This window comes from Silurus meridionalis, chromosome 20 (genome assembly GCF_014805685.1).
Source record: "Silurus meridionalis isolate SWU-2019-XX chromosome 20, ASM1480568v1, whole genome shotgun sequence".
Classification (NCBI taxonomy): domain Eukaryota; kingdom Metazoa; phylum Chordata; class Actinopteri; order Siluriformes; family Siluridae; genus Silurus; species Silurus meridionalis.
Genome location: NC_060903.1, coordinates 14,839,920 through 14,856,544, shown reverse-complemented (window position 1 = coordinate 14,856,544; position 16,625 = coordinate 14,839,920). Strand labels below are relative to the sequence as shown.

Genomic DNA, 16,625 nt, shown 5'->3' with positions numbered 1-16,625 from the left:
ATTTAGATTACTCATATTTAAGGGGTCAGTATTTTAGGTACTATATCGACCAAAATTCTTGTGTTTTCTCCTCTATAGTTGGAAGCACACAATTGTGTAGGTCTTTGGATTTCAAATTTTGAACTTTGAGACCCAGACCTGTTCCAGAATGACAATGATCCTTTGCACAAAGTCGGCTCTATGAAGATATGCTTTACGTAGGATGGAGTAAAAGATCTCCTGTTATAGAGCCACAGAGATGTTTGACATGACATCGTTTGACATACAGCGATGCTGCAATGAGCCGATCAAGGTGTTTGGAGTGGCACGAGCGGAAGAACATCCCCCAAAGATGACGAAAGATCAGGAAGACCTTCAACTCAACCCCTTAAAACGTCAAAACCATTTGCCAACTTGTGCACGATGAACGTCGGAGAACAATGCACATGATTTCACTTTTGCACGCACCCTACTCGGCAGATTTGTGGTCTTGGCCTTTTTTCCTGTAGATGAAGATCCAGTCCAAAGGTCGCAGTTTTGACACCAGTTTTGACATCCAGTGCGAATCGCAGAAGGTGTTTGACACGCTTCGAAAAAAGGTTTCCAGGACACATTTCAGAAGTGGCAGGAATGCTGAGAGGGCTGTATTGCGGTGCAAGGGGACTATTATGAAGGTGATGGTGTGTAAATAAAGTACTTTCTTAAAGTACTTTTTTCTCTAAACTTTTTGATACCACTTCGTATGGCATTTGGCAGACGCCCTTATCCAGACAGACTTATAACTGAGCAGTTGAGGGCAGCAGAGGCAGCTTGGCGGTGCTGGGATTTGAACTTGTGACCTTCTGAAGACGGTAAAAGAAGTTGGATTTGAATTTGACATTTCATTACAGAGATCTTCCGGTCTTATTGAGGGTTTAACATCCAGGCTGCAGATTGTAGCCTTTAAGCATCTGAGAAAAGTGGATGGAGAGAACGAGAAAGAGAGAGACAAAGTGTGCCTTGGAGCTGGAGTTTACAACCCTTTCCTTTCTCACTCTAATAAGGCTACAGCGTGGAGAAGCAGCACCTGCCAATCCTAATGGCAAACGTATGTGCAGTGCGAGAGGGAGTCAAAAAGAACACTGCAAAGGAAGGAGGGTCCCCCAAAAGAGGGCAGCAGCATTGACAAAGTGAGACTGAATCCTGTGTGTGTGTGTGTGTGTGTGTGTGTGTACACAAGCATCTGTGTGCATTTTATTTGCGCATTTGGCATTCGAGACCCTGGAACATACACAGCGTTGGAAGAAGACACAGATTCGGGTCCAGATAATAAAAGTCTAAGTAGCTGCGTATATCCCTGTGGTTTACAGTGAAGCTCAGCCCTGCGAGTGTGTGACGCTCCGAGCTATAAACTCATTTCCAGACTTCTGAGTCGTGCTTCAAATCGCACTTCGAGTGCAATCAGTCAACGTCCTCAACACGTACAGCTTACGCGTTATTAACGTCTAACTTGTACATTAGTGCAAGGAGAAGATTTGTGATTATAGGATCATTAGTGAGCCGTTATTGGAAGGGAGGTTTGTTATTTGATGATGAAATGATGTACGTTGGAAGCACAGTGCGTTTTGTGTGAAGTCTTGCGAAAGTATTCACCCCTTTGCCGTTTTTCCAGTTTGTACCAGTTAATTTACACAGATTTAAAGGTGCAATATATATGTTTTTATCGTGATGCAAACAATTTTGCCGCAATTAAACCTCTTGAGAAATGTCTTTTTCTGCTTAGCATGTCTAACCACTGAGATTTTTTTTCCACTTTCTCTGTAAAGCTGCTCACAAACTCATTCACTCGTGCCATCCAGCCCCTTCCATGACATCTAAATATTTCTCTTTAAACCACTGCAGTGGCGCTCAGGGTTTAAGCCGTTTTGTTTAAGGTCAATGTCCAGAAGGTGAACATCCATAACAACCAGCCCTGTCTCAAATCTTTGGCAGACTGAAACAGGTTGTTCTTAGGATATAGTCTGTTCTTAGTGTCATCTGTCATTCCTTAAAGCCAAATGAGTTTCCCATGATAAGCATCCTCACAGCATGATGCTGCCCCACCATCCTTTTTACTGCAGGGCATGGTGTTTTTAGAATTATAAGAAGTGTTGTCACATAGCATTGTGTTAGGGAGTCTACATAACACAAAGCACATGTTAGGGAGTCTAAAGTAAACCAAAATATCTAGTTTTAATTTGTTTGTTGTTTGCTTTGCTTTGCTTTTACGTGCAACCTAGTAAACAATTCACAAAGCAAGTTCAATTAACATCGACTGAGAGGCATGTAGAGCTGGTAAAAGGCAAACACAATGACACAAGTACATGCAGACAAATAACCCAAGACTATGGAGCCATTGTTAAAATGAATGATTATATTATTGTCCTCTTGCACAGCAATACAGCGCTCCCAGCATTCCTGCCACTTCTGGAATGTGTCTTGGAAGTCTTCTTTTCCAAGCGCATCAAGCACCTTCTTACGATTCGCACTGGATCTCCACAATGGTGTCAAGACGGCGACCTCCACAGGAGCCAAATCTGCCGAGTAGAGTGGGTGCTAAGTAATATCATGCTGTTTCCGGGCAGAAACTCACGCATAAAGAGAGCTCTGTGACAGGGGATGCACATAGTCAGAACTATGTGTCGTAACTATGTGTGGTAACGCACGTGGTCAGAATAGTACCAGTTGCACAGCTCCTGATGTACACAGGACGATGCCTTTCGGCAAACTGATTAATGAAGGTCGGTGCTCCCTGTGACTTTGCGTGCAACCTTGTGCTGCCATCTGTTGGTGTGTTACAAAACTAGTCTCGAAACATTTTTACCACCTAATAGGCTTTCAGTACATGTGATGCATGGCTGTGCAATTTTGGCCCCGATTTGGTCGTCAAAGACAAATTTTTAAAATCCTAAAAGATTCCTATAATTCTAGGCTAAAATCTGTAGTCTTTGATCGCTAGTTCAACATGTTCACAGTCGAATAAATGTTTTTTTTATTTTTTATTTCTGGGAGTTCAGTCAGAAGTTTTTAGACTCTTTCCATCAGTGACTCCTCCTCCGACCATCAAACCGAAAACCAATAGGTGCGCCGATCCTGATGACGAGATTAGCGCGACAACTTCAAAACACCTCAGGAGAGGAAGAGTAAAAGAGTAAAATTCAGTTATGGAGGGAAAAGCAGTGTTTGTATAAAGTTTTTATTATTAAGGCATGTCACAAACAAAATTAGCACTACAGATTGTTTTTGTTTGCTGCTAGCTACCGTTAGCTAGACTTTGGATGAGTCTTTTTCTTGTGTGCGTCGGTTATTGACTCTTGTAAAGTCTGACATTATGACAACGGAGATCCTACAGTGTGACATGGGAATCATGTTCATACAGTCAACAATGACAAGCAACCATCTCAAAGGACTATTAAAAATCGCACAGTGTGCGCTGGGCATTAAAATCCTTGTGTTCGTAAACAAATCAATACAATGTGTTTAATAGACATTTTCATCTGAACACACTTGAGAAAATGAAGCCCATTTGCAAGTAATAACAGAATCTTTCTTTTTTTTTTTTGCACAATAGTCTTCTCTCTTGTTAAAAACCTACCAGCAAACAGGACTTGTGTACTTCATGAGCCAAGTCCGATTGCGAGTCAGGCTAATAAGGGAGTTTTTCCTCCATTCGTCACGTATGAGCAGCCGTTCAGCAACCACCCATGGTCACAGCGAGAGTGTGAGCGTCGTAAATACGACACGATTATTCATTACACCTTAAATTCATGAGGATTTCTTAGGAAAGGGGGTGTGTGTGGTGGGGTGGAGGGGGTTTAAAAGAAAAACATATCTGATGGATGTAGGCACGAATTTATCTCGAACCCTAATGTGGTGGAACGCGGCCCTGGAGTAAGGCGCAGCCACACGCTTAAGAAATATATTGAATCACTGATGACATAGTGTAGGGCCGCTGAAAGAGAGGAAGAAGAGACCGATCCGATGTCGTGTAGGGGACGCTAGGACAGTGGTTAAGGAGCAGTTTTGTCTTTTGTTCCACATGTAAATGCCACGCAGACCATTATGCATTTGTATTTGCGGCAATTGTTATTGTACATCTGTGTGATTTCAAGTTCTGTCCCCCAGGCATACAGTCTCACATACTGTCTTTTTGTACTTTTCAGTCACACACACACACACACACACACACACACACACACACACACACACACACACACACACATATGCGTGCTTCTATCTCCTGCAGCAGGAGTCTAATGGCACAATGTGTTAGATGCATTAAGAGAGCACATATCCAAAAAGCTCTCCTCGGCCCGCTATCATGTGTCTTGGCTCATTGCAGCCTGGTGTATACATCGTGCTCCATCTGTGAGTCACCCGTCTCCTCCGGGGAGCTCTAAAACCTGGCCACGCCGCCGTGTTTGCAGAAGAATAGATGGAGCACTATTATTTTTTAAACGCTTTAGTTTTGCAGCCAGCGGAGCAGCTCCAAGCTTTTTCCTGTTTCGGAAAAAAAATAAAATGTATACAACAGTAAACTTAAAACACACCGATCTCGGAGCAGCTAAGGCTGTTTATCTTCGTGTTCCTCCCCTGTTCTTTCCCTTCAATCTCTCCAAAAAATAATAATTTCGAGGAGATATACAAGAAGATTTGCAAGTAGGTAGAGAAATAGAGTTAGTAAACCACCAGCTTTAAAACAAGTGTGAAAGCTCATACAGATTGGATGAAACTGACACTTATTTTTTTTCTACCCAAGCAAGGAAGTTGACTTAAGGAAAGCGTCTATTTTTCGACATGGGTCCAGGTGATCAAACGGCTGCGTTTTGGGTTTTGTCAGATGCAACTTTTCGCTTTGATTGACCAAAGGAAATAGCGTCTCACCTCAGAATCTGGAATTAAAACAGACTCCTCCTTGTGTGCTAATAACGTCTGTGGAGCTGGCGGGTTTTTATTTTTGCTCGATCTGTGTGTGTGGGTGTTGTGTGTGTGTGTGTGTGTGTGTGTGTGTATATATATATATACATATACTGGATAGAAAATGTTTTTCACATCTCCTCCCTTTCCTCTGGCAGGTCCAGCACCTGCACCTACAAAAAAAAAGCGCTTACTTGGCAAGGTCACGGGTCACCGGATAGATGTCAGGGGTGTAAATCTGAATGGAGTGTGAGGGAACGACTACAAAGAGGGGTTTGTTCCAGGGAGAGAGGGACAGAAGCTGGAGAAAGTTTAGAGACATTAGACATTAGATGCCTCAACATAACCGAGGCCGATACGATTCGCATCTCGGTGCATAGCCAACGATACGATACATATGAAGCAACAACTGATTCAGTGCGATCCGAGTTGATTCCTCACAATGCGATTCAATGCAATACGATGCAATGGAAAACATATGATGCGCTGCATTTTATTGGATATGTATATGGTACATATAGTTTGGCAGCAAATTAAAAATGTACTTATGTGGCTTCTGACTTCAAACGCAAGACGCTTTCACAAACAGTGTGCATTCTTTGTAGTGCAAAAATAAATAATAAAATAAAACCAGACATTCTTTCCCTGTTCTGTTTCCAGGAAGATGCAGCTCTACCTCTGCCATGTAATCTAGATTTTATGCGACTCTCAGGACACGCCTTGGTAATGTAATGATACGTCATATACAGTAAATGTAGCAGCGGTGGCACTGAGAGAACGCGCATGAGAAACAGATTAGCGACGAGAAATCGATCTACATATAAAATATTGGTCGCTTTCTAAATAATAAATGTATAGTGCATCTACTAATAATTAGATATACAAAAAAATCCCCTCCCCACTCTTCTGTGTTCTTTCCTTCTCATTAAAATGTCTAATGTAGGCTCTTAAATATATGGATTTAAATATAATCTGTAAATACCTAATTACTCAAGTGTCTGCAAGCTGGCAATGAAATCCAAGCTTACAATAGAAAAAAGTCTCAGAGCCTAGAAGGGACTCTCTCCCAGCTGCGTTTTTATAGCACCTGAAACCAGAGGGGAACCTGGATCCAGGAACAGAGGAGATACAGATGAGCATGATGGAAAAGGGCACTGGATTTCTTTCAGTTCCACATAACTAACTCATGCTACTATACCATGAGTCCCTGTGTAAGATGTTAGTATCGAAATAAATGCAGTGCTATAATTATATGTGAGAAAAGCTGTTATATGATATCAGTCAACACTTTCTGACCAAGCACTCTGAAACAACAATTCACACCTGCACTGTGATGTGGATTATGGATTATCAGTGTATTTATCAGTTAAATGGAGAAATATTGATCCTCAATTAGATTCACTCTCAAATTGGTATGTTAGAAAGTTGTTTCTGTGTGCTGTGAAAATAAAAGTCGTTGACTACCTAGTGTAAGAGACGTCGGCAAGACGTGATTCGATCGGTCATGGTTATATTTGATTCGATTTAACCCATACCTTCCATACCTTTCCATTTAACACTCTTTGTCCTCTCTCTCTGTCTGCCTGTATACAGTGGTCATATGCTCTGGAGAAGCCGAACACTGGCAGCTTGTTCAGCCTGGCCTGGTCTGCTGATGGCACTCAGCTAGCAGGAGCCTGTGGGAATGGCCAGGTCATCTTCGCTCACATCGTGGAGCAGCGATGGGAGTGGAAGAACTTTGAGATCACGCTCACTAAAAGACGGACGATGCAGGTACTCCACTGTGGATAAGTGAATGAATGTTACTTCATGTTATATAACAGGATCTTTATTATAACTGAATTTGTGTGATTAGCTACAATGGTTTAGAAGTGGTTATGCTTGTAGCCCAGCAATAGCATTTCACCTCATGGATCTTCTAAAAGTTCACAGAAAAGGCGCTTGTGGTTTGTTCTTTTGTGAGTAGGAAGCATAGTGACTTGGATCCGATCCTAGCTTTTAGTCTTGGATCAGCACAGTTGGCCAGTTTCCCAGGTGTAGGACTTGAACACTCCTCATTGTAATACCCCACTGTTATCAGATGGACATCCTCACTGGTGTATAAAAAGCTTTGCGGGATGCTTTGCCACATTATCATAGATAACATGCACTAATATGCTTCCCAGACATTTTTTTCTGGGCTTAACACTTCTTCCTCTTCTTCTACTTTCGGCTTTTCCCATCAGGGGTCGCCACAGCGGATCATCTGTCTCCATACCCCCACTGTCCTCTACATCTGCTAAAATGCCTCCCTGATTCACGTTCTATCCTTTTGTTTCCATTCACGTTAACGCTAGAACTGGACAGCAGCTCTCAGTAGCGCTAACTGACCCTTTTCGCAGCTCCCTGTGAAAAACAAACGCGCTGTCATTACTCCTGGCTCGGCTTCGATCGAGGCCTGCGCAGCGTCAAAACCCCAAACCCAGCAGCAGCATCCTTCAAAAGCCTCCCAGCTGTTCCTAGCTCTCACAGACCCGCGGAAAGCCGAAGGAGAGAGGCCTGCCCTTTGTTCCATTGTTTATATATGAAGTATTGTGGGTCGGATTAAATCTCAGCAGTGCAGCGTACCAAGAGCTCTCACAGTCCGTGTGGAACACACTTGGCCTCTTTATTTCCAGGTGTGGGGATTGGACAGTGCCCATGGTAAAATGATATACCGATCACATTGTGTTAGGAATAATAGACTGTCCAAATGCACTCTGTTGTGGCGTACAGTATATAAAAGCCTTCACATGGTTTTCACATAGTAAAGGTTTTCTGCTTTCCTGATCTTTTTTACATGATTCGCAACCGTAAAAAAAAAAAAAAGAAGATCCGACCGTGGCGGACATTTCTGCAGACGGTATCCGCTTACAAATTAATTGATTAGGAGTAAGTTTTTCTGTGGCGCATGTCTGTCCGGCTACTTGGTCAAGACGTGACATTTAGAATGAAGAATTCTCTCTCTCGGGGTTTTATACAACTCCATTTGTTGCTGGATCTTCCCCCAACATGATTTTATTGTGCAAAGATAGCCTAGGCAAGATTGCAGACTAAACAAAAACATTAGTTTGGTTGTTTTGGTGAAATTTCTCCTCACTGAGCACTTTATTTTAGTCTGGTAAGTATGGTAATACTGAGTACTTTGCTCTTAAATTTCTCATGACCTGGATTTCACAAGATGTTTAAAATCATTTCTCTGAGATCCAGTTCCATGATGACTGCAGATCTCACCGGTGCAATTTCATGCCTCGAATCTGCCGCTCTACCACACCCCAAAGGCGTTTTATTGGATTGAGATCTTGATGAAACCAGTTTGAGACAGCGTTTGCTTTTTTAATTATTTTTGATTGCCCGAAGTCGCCATTAGACGATGGAGACGTAAATAGATAATTGTTTTCAATTGTTTAAGATGAGATGTTTCATTTTTCTCCAGTATCTGCAGTCAATAATAAAGCGCTTACATTTTCACGGTAAAGGACTTTGCAAGGGTTCTGTTTCCTCAGCAGATTATACACATTCTGGAGAAGAAGCACAAGGTTATTGCCTAAATGAATTGCCCTAAGCGGAGAGGTGCGAAGTGTAGCTGATTTGTAGAGTACTGCTGACATTTCATGCACTTCACAAAGGATACATGCTGTGTGTTAATCTCTGTGTATGTGTCTGTGGGGGTGTGCACCATTATGCCATAAGCCTCTAAGTGTAGGCAGTGACAATGGCTAGCTTGTCCAGGAGCAGCCACCACTGGTGTGTGTTTAAACTCATGCAGACCGCAAGATATTTTCTCGCGTCTCTCGTGTTTTCGTGTTTCACTCCTCTGTGTATTGTGCACAAACACACACACATACACACCCTTGTTATAGATAGCGCTCGCTGAGTCGAGTTTTGCGAAAAACCAAACAACCCCATGTCTTCAGCTGTTTATTTTCTCCAACGCATTTTTTTTTCTTCATTTATCTTGCTTACACAGTCACATGTCACACAGTCATGTCATGTCCTTTCCTTTCCCCTCTTCTTTTATTTATATGTATATTTTTGCCTTTTTTTTTTTTATATCTGCCTGCTATATCGGCACTCGGTTAACCACTTTGCGGCGTATATTCTTGGGGTTTTTTTTCTTTTACAATGAACTAATTTTATTAAAGTCGAGCGACAGAAATAGTCTTTATCCATGTTTAGAAAGGGCTGAAAATAATGTGGGTAAATATTTTGGTCGCTTTTTATATACACTAAATGGACAAAAGTTGGTGGACACCTGCCCATATAGTTGGTATGTGATTTTTGAACATCATATTCCACATTAGTCCGTATTTGCTAACCTCCACTGTTCTGGAAAGATGTTCCACTAGATTTTGGAGTGTGATTGTGGAGATTTTTGCTCATTCAGTTAGTAGGGTGTTAGTAAAGACATTTAATCTTATGTGTGGTTTTGACATTGGACCTCCTGGAGTGTTTAAAGGCTCTGGCATGGAGAAGCTGGTGCTGGATATGTGATGATTACAAATGTTGAGCTCAGTAGCTCCTAGTTTTATACCCATAATGACTGTATAAGACTGTAGAAAGAACATTACTTATAATCTTATACTCCAGTGCTCATGTTAGTTCTCACTCTTCAGTGTTCTGTATTGTTGAAAGATTTATGATCAATCTCTTGATGTCACCCAAATGAGGATGGGTTCCCCTTTTGAGTCTGGTTCCTCTCAAGGTTTCTTCCTCATTACACCTAAGGGAGTTTTTCCTTGCCACAAGCCTTCCCTGGCTTGCTCATCAGGGATAAATACACACCATTCACCTTGACTGTTGATTTCTGTAAAGCTGTTTTGACACAATGTCTGTTGTGAAAAGCGCTATAGAAATAAACTTGACTTGACTTGACTTGACTTATGTGCGGAGGCCTGGGGTGAACTCAGCATTCCAATTTATCCCAAAGGTGTTCATTAGGCTTCAGAGCTCTATAGTAATCTTTTGAAGATCTTCTAATACTTTTGTCAATATAATATATTTGTATTTTGGTTTAATAGAACAAAAATAAATAAATTAATAAAATATATATAAATCTATATAAAATTATGAAATGAAATATGAAATAAAAACTATAAAATAAAGCCACAGAGACAAATATTTATATATATATATATATATATATATATATATATATATATATATATATATATATATATATATAAACAATAAATGTATACAAATGTATAAAAACAATGCATATTTATATATATATATATATATATATATATATATATATATATATATATATATATATATATATATATATATATATATTTGTCTCTGTTTTTATTTGTTTTTTTTTTAGGTAAGGAACGTTCTGAATGAAGCAGTGGACACGCTGGAGTTCAGGGATCGAGTAATCAAAGCGTCCTTATCTCATGGTCACTTGGTTGTAGCCACAGCTCTGCAGTGTTTAGTCTACAGGTATTTCATCATCTCCTTCTTTCACCCGTTACTTTTTATTTTTATTGCTCCCTTTCTTTTTTTCCCCGCCTTGATTGCACATTTATATCGTACTGTGACTCACCGTTTTTACGATGATTTCATGCGGTCCTGTGGTCTGAGTCTTATTGCTTTTCTGATTTTGGAATCCTGACCTTTTCACTCGTACCTGTTTTATTTATATTACCGTAATAATAAGAACAGCGGCCTGTTCTCTTGCAGCTCCAAAAACTGGAACACGCCACTGATATTTGACTTGAAGGAAGCCACAGTCAGCCTGATCCTCCAAGCCGAGAGGTGAGACTCTTCTGTGTGTTCCTTTCCGCTTTTGGTTTTATCTCTGAAGCAAGAATTTTCGAGCGCTCCAGTTCATCCCAATTGTGTTCAATAGGATTGAGGTCATAGCTCTTGAGCAGGCCACTGAAGATCTTTCACTCCAACTCGTATAAAGCATATCTTAATGGAGCTGGCTTTGTTCACAGGGGTATTGTTATGATGGAACAGATTTGGGTCGTTTAGTTCAAGTGAAGGGAAAATTAAATGCTTCCACATCTAGAGAGACAATTGTATACCTTTAACTTTGTGAAAGAAGCACAAATGACTGGAAAAGTCCGGTGTTCTATTACCTTTGGCCTTATTGCGTTTTCTGCCATTAGAGATCATGAATCAAGAACTTTTGACAAATCAGAATCAAAGTTTATTTAAACAAATCAGTGTAATAACATTAAACAAAGTATAAACTCGAAGGGATGTAACAGTACACGTATTCGCACTGAACCGTTTCAGTACATGACCTTCTATATGCACACGTGTACCGAATGCAATCCTTTGTCAAAATCTGAGTTCCCTCACGAATATATTAAGTGGCGGACCGCAAGTACGTTTAGTCTCCGTCTCGCACATTGAGCACAGTGTCACTGTCATTACTTAAACAGGGATTTTCCTGTGCATGCGTTAAAACCGCTGCCACTTCCTGTCTTCGCCAACGTTTGTATGACAGTATAGTTATAAAAATTCGCTAGACTTTCAAAAGGAAAGATTCCTGACAATTCCCCATATCGAGAGAATGAATGAAGGATGAAAGGAAACTATTCATGTATGAATTAATAAATTGAATCAATGAATAAATATCTATATTGTGTTTCTCAAATGCAGACTTTTCTTATGCTGAAATAAGTAGAACAGTTTAGAAAATTAAATATTAAATGTAACCCCCACACACACACACACACTTATATACACATCTAAACTATTACATTTTTCGATTTATTAAATTTTAATTATTTAATCAAATTTGTGCCTATTTAATCAATTTCATTGATATAATAAAAAGGTATTTTGCATTAATTTGATTTAATCTATTTTATTTTTATATAATTTTTTTTTTATTTAAAACAAGCTGGCATTTTATTTATTTAATTATGTAATTATTTTATTATCGTTAATATTTAAATTGTAAAATAGACAATAAATTAATAATAAAGTAATAAAGTAAAGTAAATAAAGTAATAATAATCGGCATTAATAAAAAAAAAACGACAAGCAATGTTGTTTTGCATTTCTTTCCCCTAACTGTAACAAAATTGAACCGAACCGTGAATTAAAAACCGTGGCTCGTACCGAACCGTTAATTTTGTGTACCGTTATACACTTCCTGAACTCTTTGTTATACGTAAAAATGCAATATAAAAAACAAAACTGTAGAGATGATGCTATGAAATATACAACAAACAGACAACAATATTGTCCTTTTTTTGCCCTACCCGTTGTATCCAAGGGGTCCTCGAACACACCTGCCAAAGTGTGCAGTGTTAGCCAACAGTGAAGCACACTTAAACCGAGACCTGCTCATGTGGAAAAGCGATCTCTATTAGTCATTGGCAACATCTACAACATTATTGTTCATTAGCTCGGTGAAATGAAGCCGGTTGGACCGATGCAAGCTTTCCTTCCCCTCTCTTAGGAAACCTCATTTGGCTGGAAGGCAATCGCCACTTTTTTGGGTTCATTGTTCTTGTCCATTTGGGGGGTACAACACTTTGCAACAGTTGTGAAGCAATGGTGCAAATTATAGGCTCCCTTCTCCCCCTTTGTTTGTTAAGTTGCTTTCTGAAAGGTTCAATTATGGCCAAGGTATATAGCCAACTCTCCTATCTTTGTTTTTTTGCGCCTTGTCTTCTCTGAAGGCATTTCCTATTGGTGGATGGAGGAGGCATCAATGTGTATTCCTATGAAGGCCGTCTGGTTTCCACTCCCAAGTTTCCAAGCATGAGGACAGATATTCTGAACACAAAGACCGTCTCACTGAGCAACGATACCATCGCGGTACGAGACAAGACCGATGAGAAAGGTGGGATACAAATTTATAGTCATAGTGATGTACTGTTGCAAAATAAATGGACGCAGCAATGCCTCGGATAAATAAATATTGAGTAATTGTTGTTGTGTATAGAATAGTGACTATTGTAATCATATGTTACCCATCAGTATTGGTCTTGGGAGATGCTCCCAACCGGAAAATAACAGAAATACAATGTCTTGATGAGTCTTCCATTTACGGCTTTTGGCAGATGTACTTATCCAGAGCGACTTGCGTTTATCTCTTTCATACAACTGAGCAGCGATGGGGTTAAGGGCCTTGTTCAGGGGCTCTGGAATGGCAGCTTGGTGTGGCTGGGATTTGATCTCATGACCATCGGATCCAAAGTCCAATGCCTTAATGACTAAGCTCCCACATCTCATGAGATCTATTATGCTAATAAGTATTAACCCAAAATATGAAAGTTCAGCTTGAAAGTTAGTCACAATGTCTTTTACACTCATCCAGTTCTGGTCCTTCACAGAAATTGCGAAACACAATAGCGGCAACACCCAGATTGAGTTTGCATTGGGGTCCTTTTTGCAAAACCTTCAGAATCACTCATTCACTCACCCTTTTCCTACTTGATCTTAGGTTTATTTATTTACAAGCAAAATCACAGCAAATTTTACAAATGAACAGTCCATAAGACTTTTTTTTACATTAATTTTTTATTCAAGACGGCGGTCTCTCTGAAGGTCTCTCTGGTTGAGCTCCAGTGATCATGAAACTTCAGTCATCAGTGGAACACTTCATTGATCTGAGTGACCAAAAGGAAGCTTTCCCTGAAATAATATATTGTATAATAACATAATACATATATAGACTATACAGACAAAAGTTTGTGGACACCTAAACATAAGATTTATATGTTCAACCCATTTCACATTTAGTAGTCTCCATTTGCTCATTTTAGAACCTCCACTTTTCTGTGGAGATGTTCCAGTTGATTTTGAAGTGTGCTTGTGCTCATTCAGAAGCAAAGGTGTTAGTAAAATTAGGTACTGATGTAGGTGAGATGATGAGGACTGGGGTGCCCTTAGAGTTCCAATTCATCCAAGATTTTCCAGTCCAACCCATGGAAACCAAATCTTCATGCAGCTCCTGCTTTGTGCATGGGGGCATTGCCAAGCTGGGAGCAAGTTTGGGTCTCTTAGTTCAATCATTTCTTGCTCGCACATCCCGAGATTCAAATGTGTGTTTCCAAATTTGTGGTAACAGACTTTTCTAGAAACATGTGGCTCAAAATTCAGGTGTTTTTCCATATGGTGTAACAGGTCATCTGTTACTGAATAATTCACATGCATATTGTTTTCCTAGGAAATCGTAAGGAATGTGTATTTTATCCTAATATGACGTTTTCCCAAGTGAAACAACCTCAGTGTTTTGGCCTGATAATAACTGGCAGTGGTGCGAGTGTTAGAGAAACAAGACATGACATTATTTTTTTTAGTATAATCTACACCAACCCCAAACACACACACACACACACACACATACACACACACCAAAAGTCTTTGCAATTCAATGGAGGATTATGTAATCTTGTGAAAGTGAGTGATGCTGATAAATTGCATGTAAATTGACCAGGGATGTGAGCTAATAATGCAAAAAACGACAATAAAATAACTCAGTCATTACCTGCTGATATTCTTCTTACGATTGTTTTTTGTTTTTTCCCCAGTCATCTATTTGTTTGATGCTCAAACGGGAAAAAGCATTGCGGATGGCAAGCCTTTGATCCACAAGGTAAATGTTGTTTTTTTTTGTTAAGTTTTACCCAGAACACACACATTAGGTAGCAGGACATGAAAGCATGGTTATGCAGATATACAGTAAACACAGATACACTATATTGGCAAAAGTTTGTGGACACCTGTTCATAAGTATATGTGCTTTTTTTTAAAGCAGGAATGGCATTCCACATTTAGTCCCAATTTGCTCCCTCCACTCTTCTGGGAAGATGTTACACTAGATTTTGGAGTGTGATTGTGGACATTTGTGTTTGTCAGCCACAAGGGTGTATGTAAAGTCAGGTAAAGATGTAGGTGAGGTGAGGAGGCCTGGGGTACAGTCAGTGTTCACATTTATCCCAAAGGCGTTGAGTAGGGATGAAGTCAGAGCTCTACAGCAGGCCACGTAAGATCTTCCTCTCCAAAGCATGTAAAGCATATCTTTATGGAGCTCGCTTTGTGCACAGGGGCATCGCCATGCTGGAACAGGTTCAGGTTCCAAAGTTCAAGTAAACACGTTTCATTATACCGCATCCAAAGACAATTGTGTGCCTTCATCTTTGTTGTAACAGTTTGGAGAAGAACCACATATAGCAGGAAAGTTCAGGTTTCCCAATACTGAAGTCCATATGGTGCACGAATATAAGGTGGAACATTAAAAAAAAGATTTTCCCCCATACAAAGCTCAATGCTAGTTCACTAGTTAGTTTTGGAAACCTCAAACTTGATAGATAATATTGCAAAAAGGTACAAACTCAATAATAAGTATGTAAACATGATAAAAAAATACTGTAATAGCGCTGCCCTTTTTTGCCATCTTTCATTAGTTTGCAAAGCTTGGAGTTAATGTCGAAAAAAAAAAAATAAACCAAATAAAAAAAGCCTGACGCTGGTTTCAAATCCGAATACATAACCAGATTTTTGGAGCAGTAATCCGTCTGGCAAATATCATCCATTTGAAGAAAAAAAAAGGCTTATGCAGTGATCGTGGCCAAGTTTTACAAGTGCACACTGGCCTCCACAATCCTTTATTTCCCATCTAATTTCTATTCAAAACTGCAGACGGTTGTAATGTACGTGTTGATGCAGTCTAAACTCCATGTTCAGAAATACTTCACTTTTGCAAGTTCACTATATGAACAAAAGTATTGGGACACCTGACTTTTCCAGCCATATGTGGTTCTCCATTAAGTTTACGGTTTATTGGGTTGGAGTGCAAGATCTTCTGCTTCAGAGCTCTCGACCTCAACTCTATTGGATGTTTTTGAAAGCATTAGCATAACTTGATTTAGGAGAACAAACCTGTTCCAGCATGGCAATGCCCCTGTGCACAAAGCCAGCTCCATGGCCTGTAAAGAGCTCTACAAACCTGCTTAGTGTAGGGCAAAAGTTTTGGGACACCAAACTTTTTCAGCCATATGTGGTTGTAACTATTAAGACAGAGTTGGAGGCACATAATTGTGTAAGATGTCTTTGGATACGAAAGCATTCAGTTTTCCCTTCGTTTGAACATGTTTTGGCATTGCAATGCCCCTCTGCACAAAGTTTGCAGGGTAGAGTAGAAGATCCTGAGTGGCCTGCTATAGAGCTCCAATCTCAACCCTATTGAACACCTTTTTGGATGAATTGAAACGCTGACTGCATCCCAGTTCTCCTTACCTGAGCACAAATCTCTGCAAGCACACTAAAAAATCTAGTGGAACATCTTCCCAGAGTAGTGGAGGATATTATAAGAGAAAATGGGGACTAAATGTGGAGTGGGATGTAAAAACAAGGACACACAAACAAAGGTGAACACAAACTTTTGTTTATATTTTGATTAATCAAAAGGCTTTAGTTGTTTAATGACTATTTAAAGGTGAATATTGAATATCATGTGAGCATTTCTCACCGTGGAAGAATCGCTCCAGGTTTCGGTGCCACCTAGAGGACACCCGGTGCACACAGCGCCTTGGATAAGCTCAAAGAGGTCAAGGAGAGAGAGAGAGAATGGGAGCAGGAGAGAATAGGTGATGGGGGGAGTATTGAGGGTGGTCCAGGACAAGAGTTGATGGGAATAGCTAGGATTAGCAGTTACTGTTTGGCTGTGTGTGTGTGTGTGTGTGTGTGTGTGTGTGTGTGTGTGTGTGTGTGTG

At 40.0% G+C, this 16,625-nt stretch overlaps 1 protein-coding gene across 2 annotated transcripts in view; it reads left to right on the top strand.

Annotated features, from left to right (window-relative positions):
• ift80 (intraflagellar transport 80 homolog (Chlamydomonas)) overlaps positions 1-16,625 on the top strand; it is a 71,096-nt gene that overhangs the window by 39,984 nt on the left and 14,487 nt on the right. For both annotated transcript variants that reach the window (XM_046876738.1, XM_046876739.1), the window contains exons 9-13: positions 6,508-6,687; positions 10,262-10,380; positions 10,621-10,695; positions 12,585-12,748; positions 14,442-14,506. In XM_046876738.1, the coding sequence (XP_046732694.1) occupies positions 6,508-6,687; positions 10,262-10,380; positions 10,621-10,695; positions 12,585-12,748; positions 14,442-14,506 (603 nt within the window). The remainder of the gene's footprint in view (positions 1-6,507; positions 6,688-10,261; positions 10,381-10,620; positions 10,696-12,584; positions 12,749-14,441; positions 14,507-16,625) is intronic.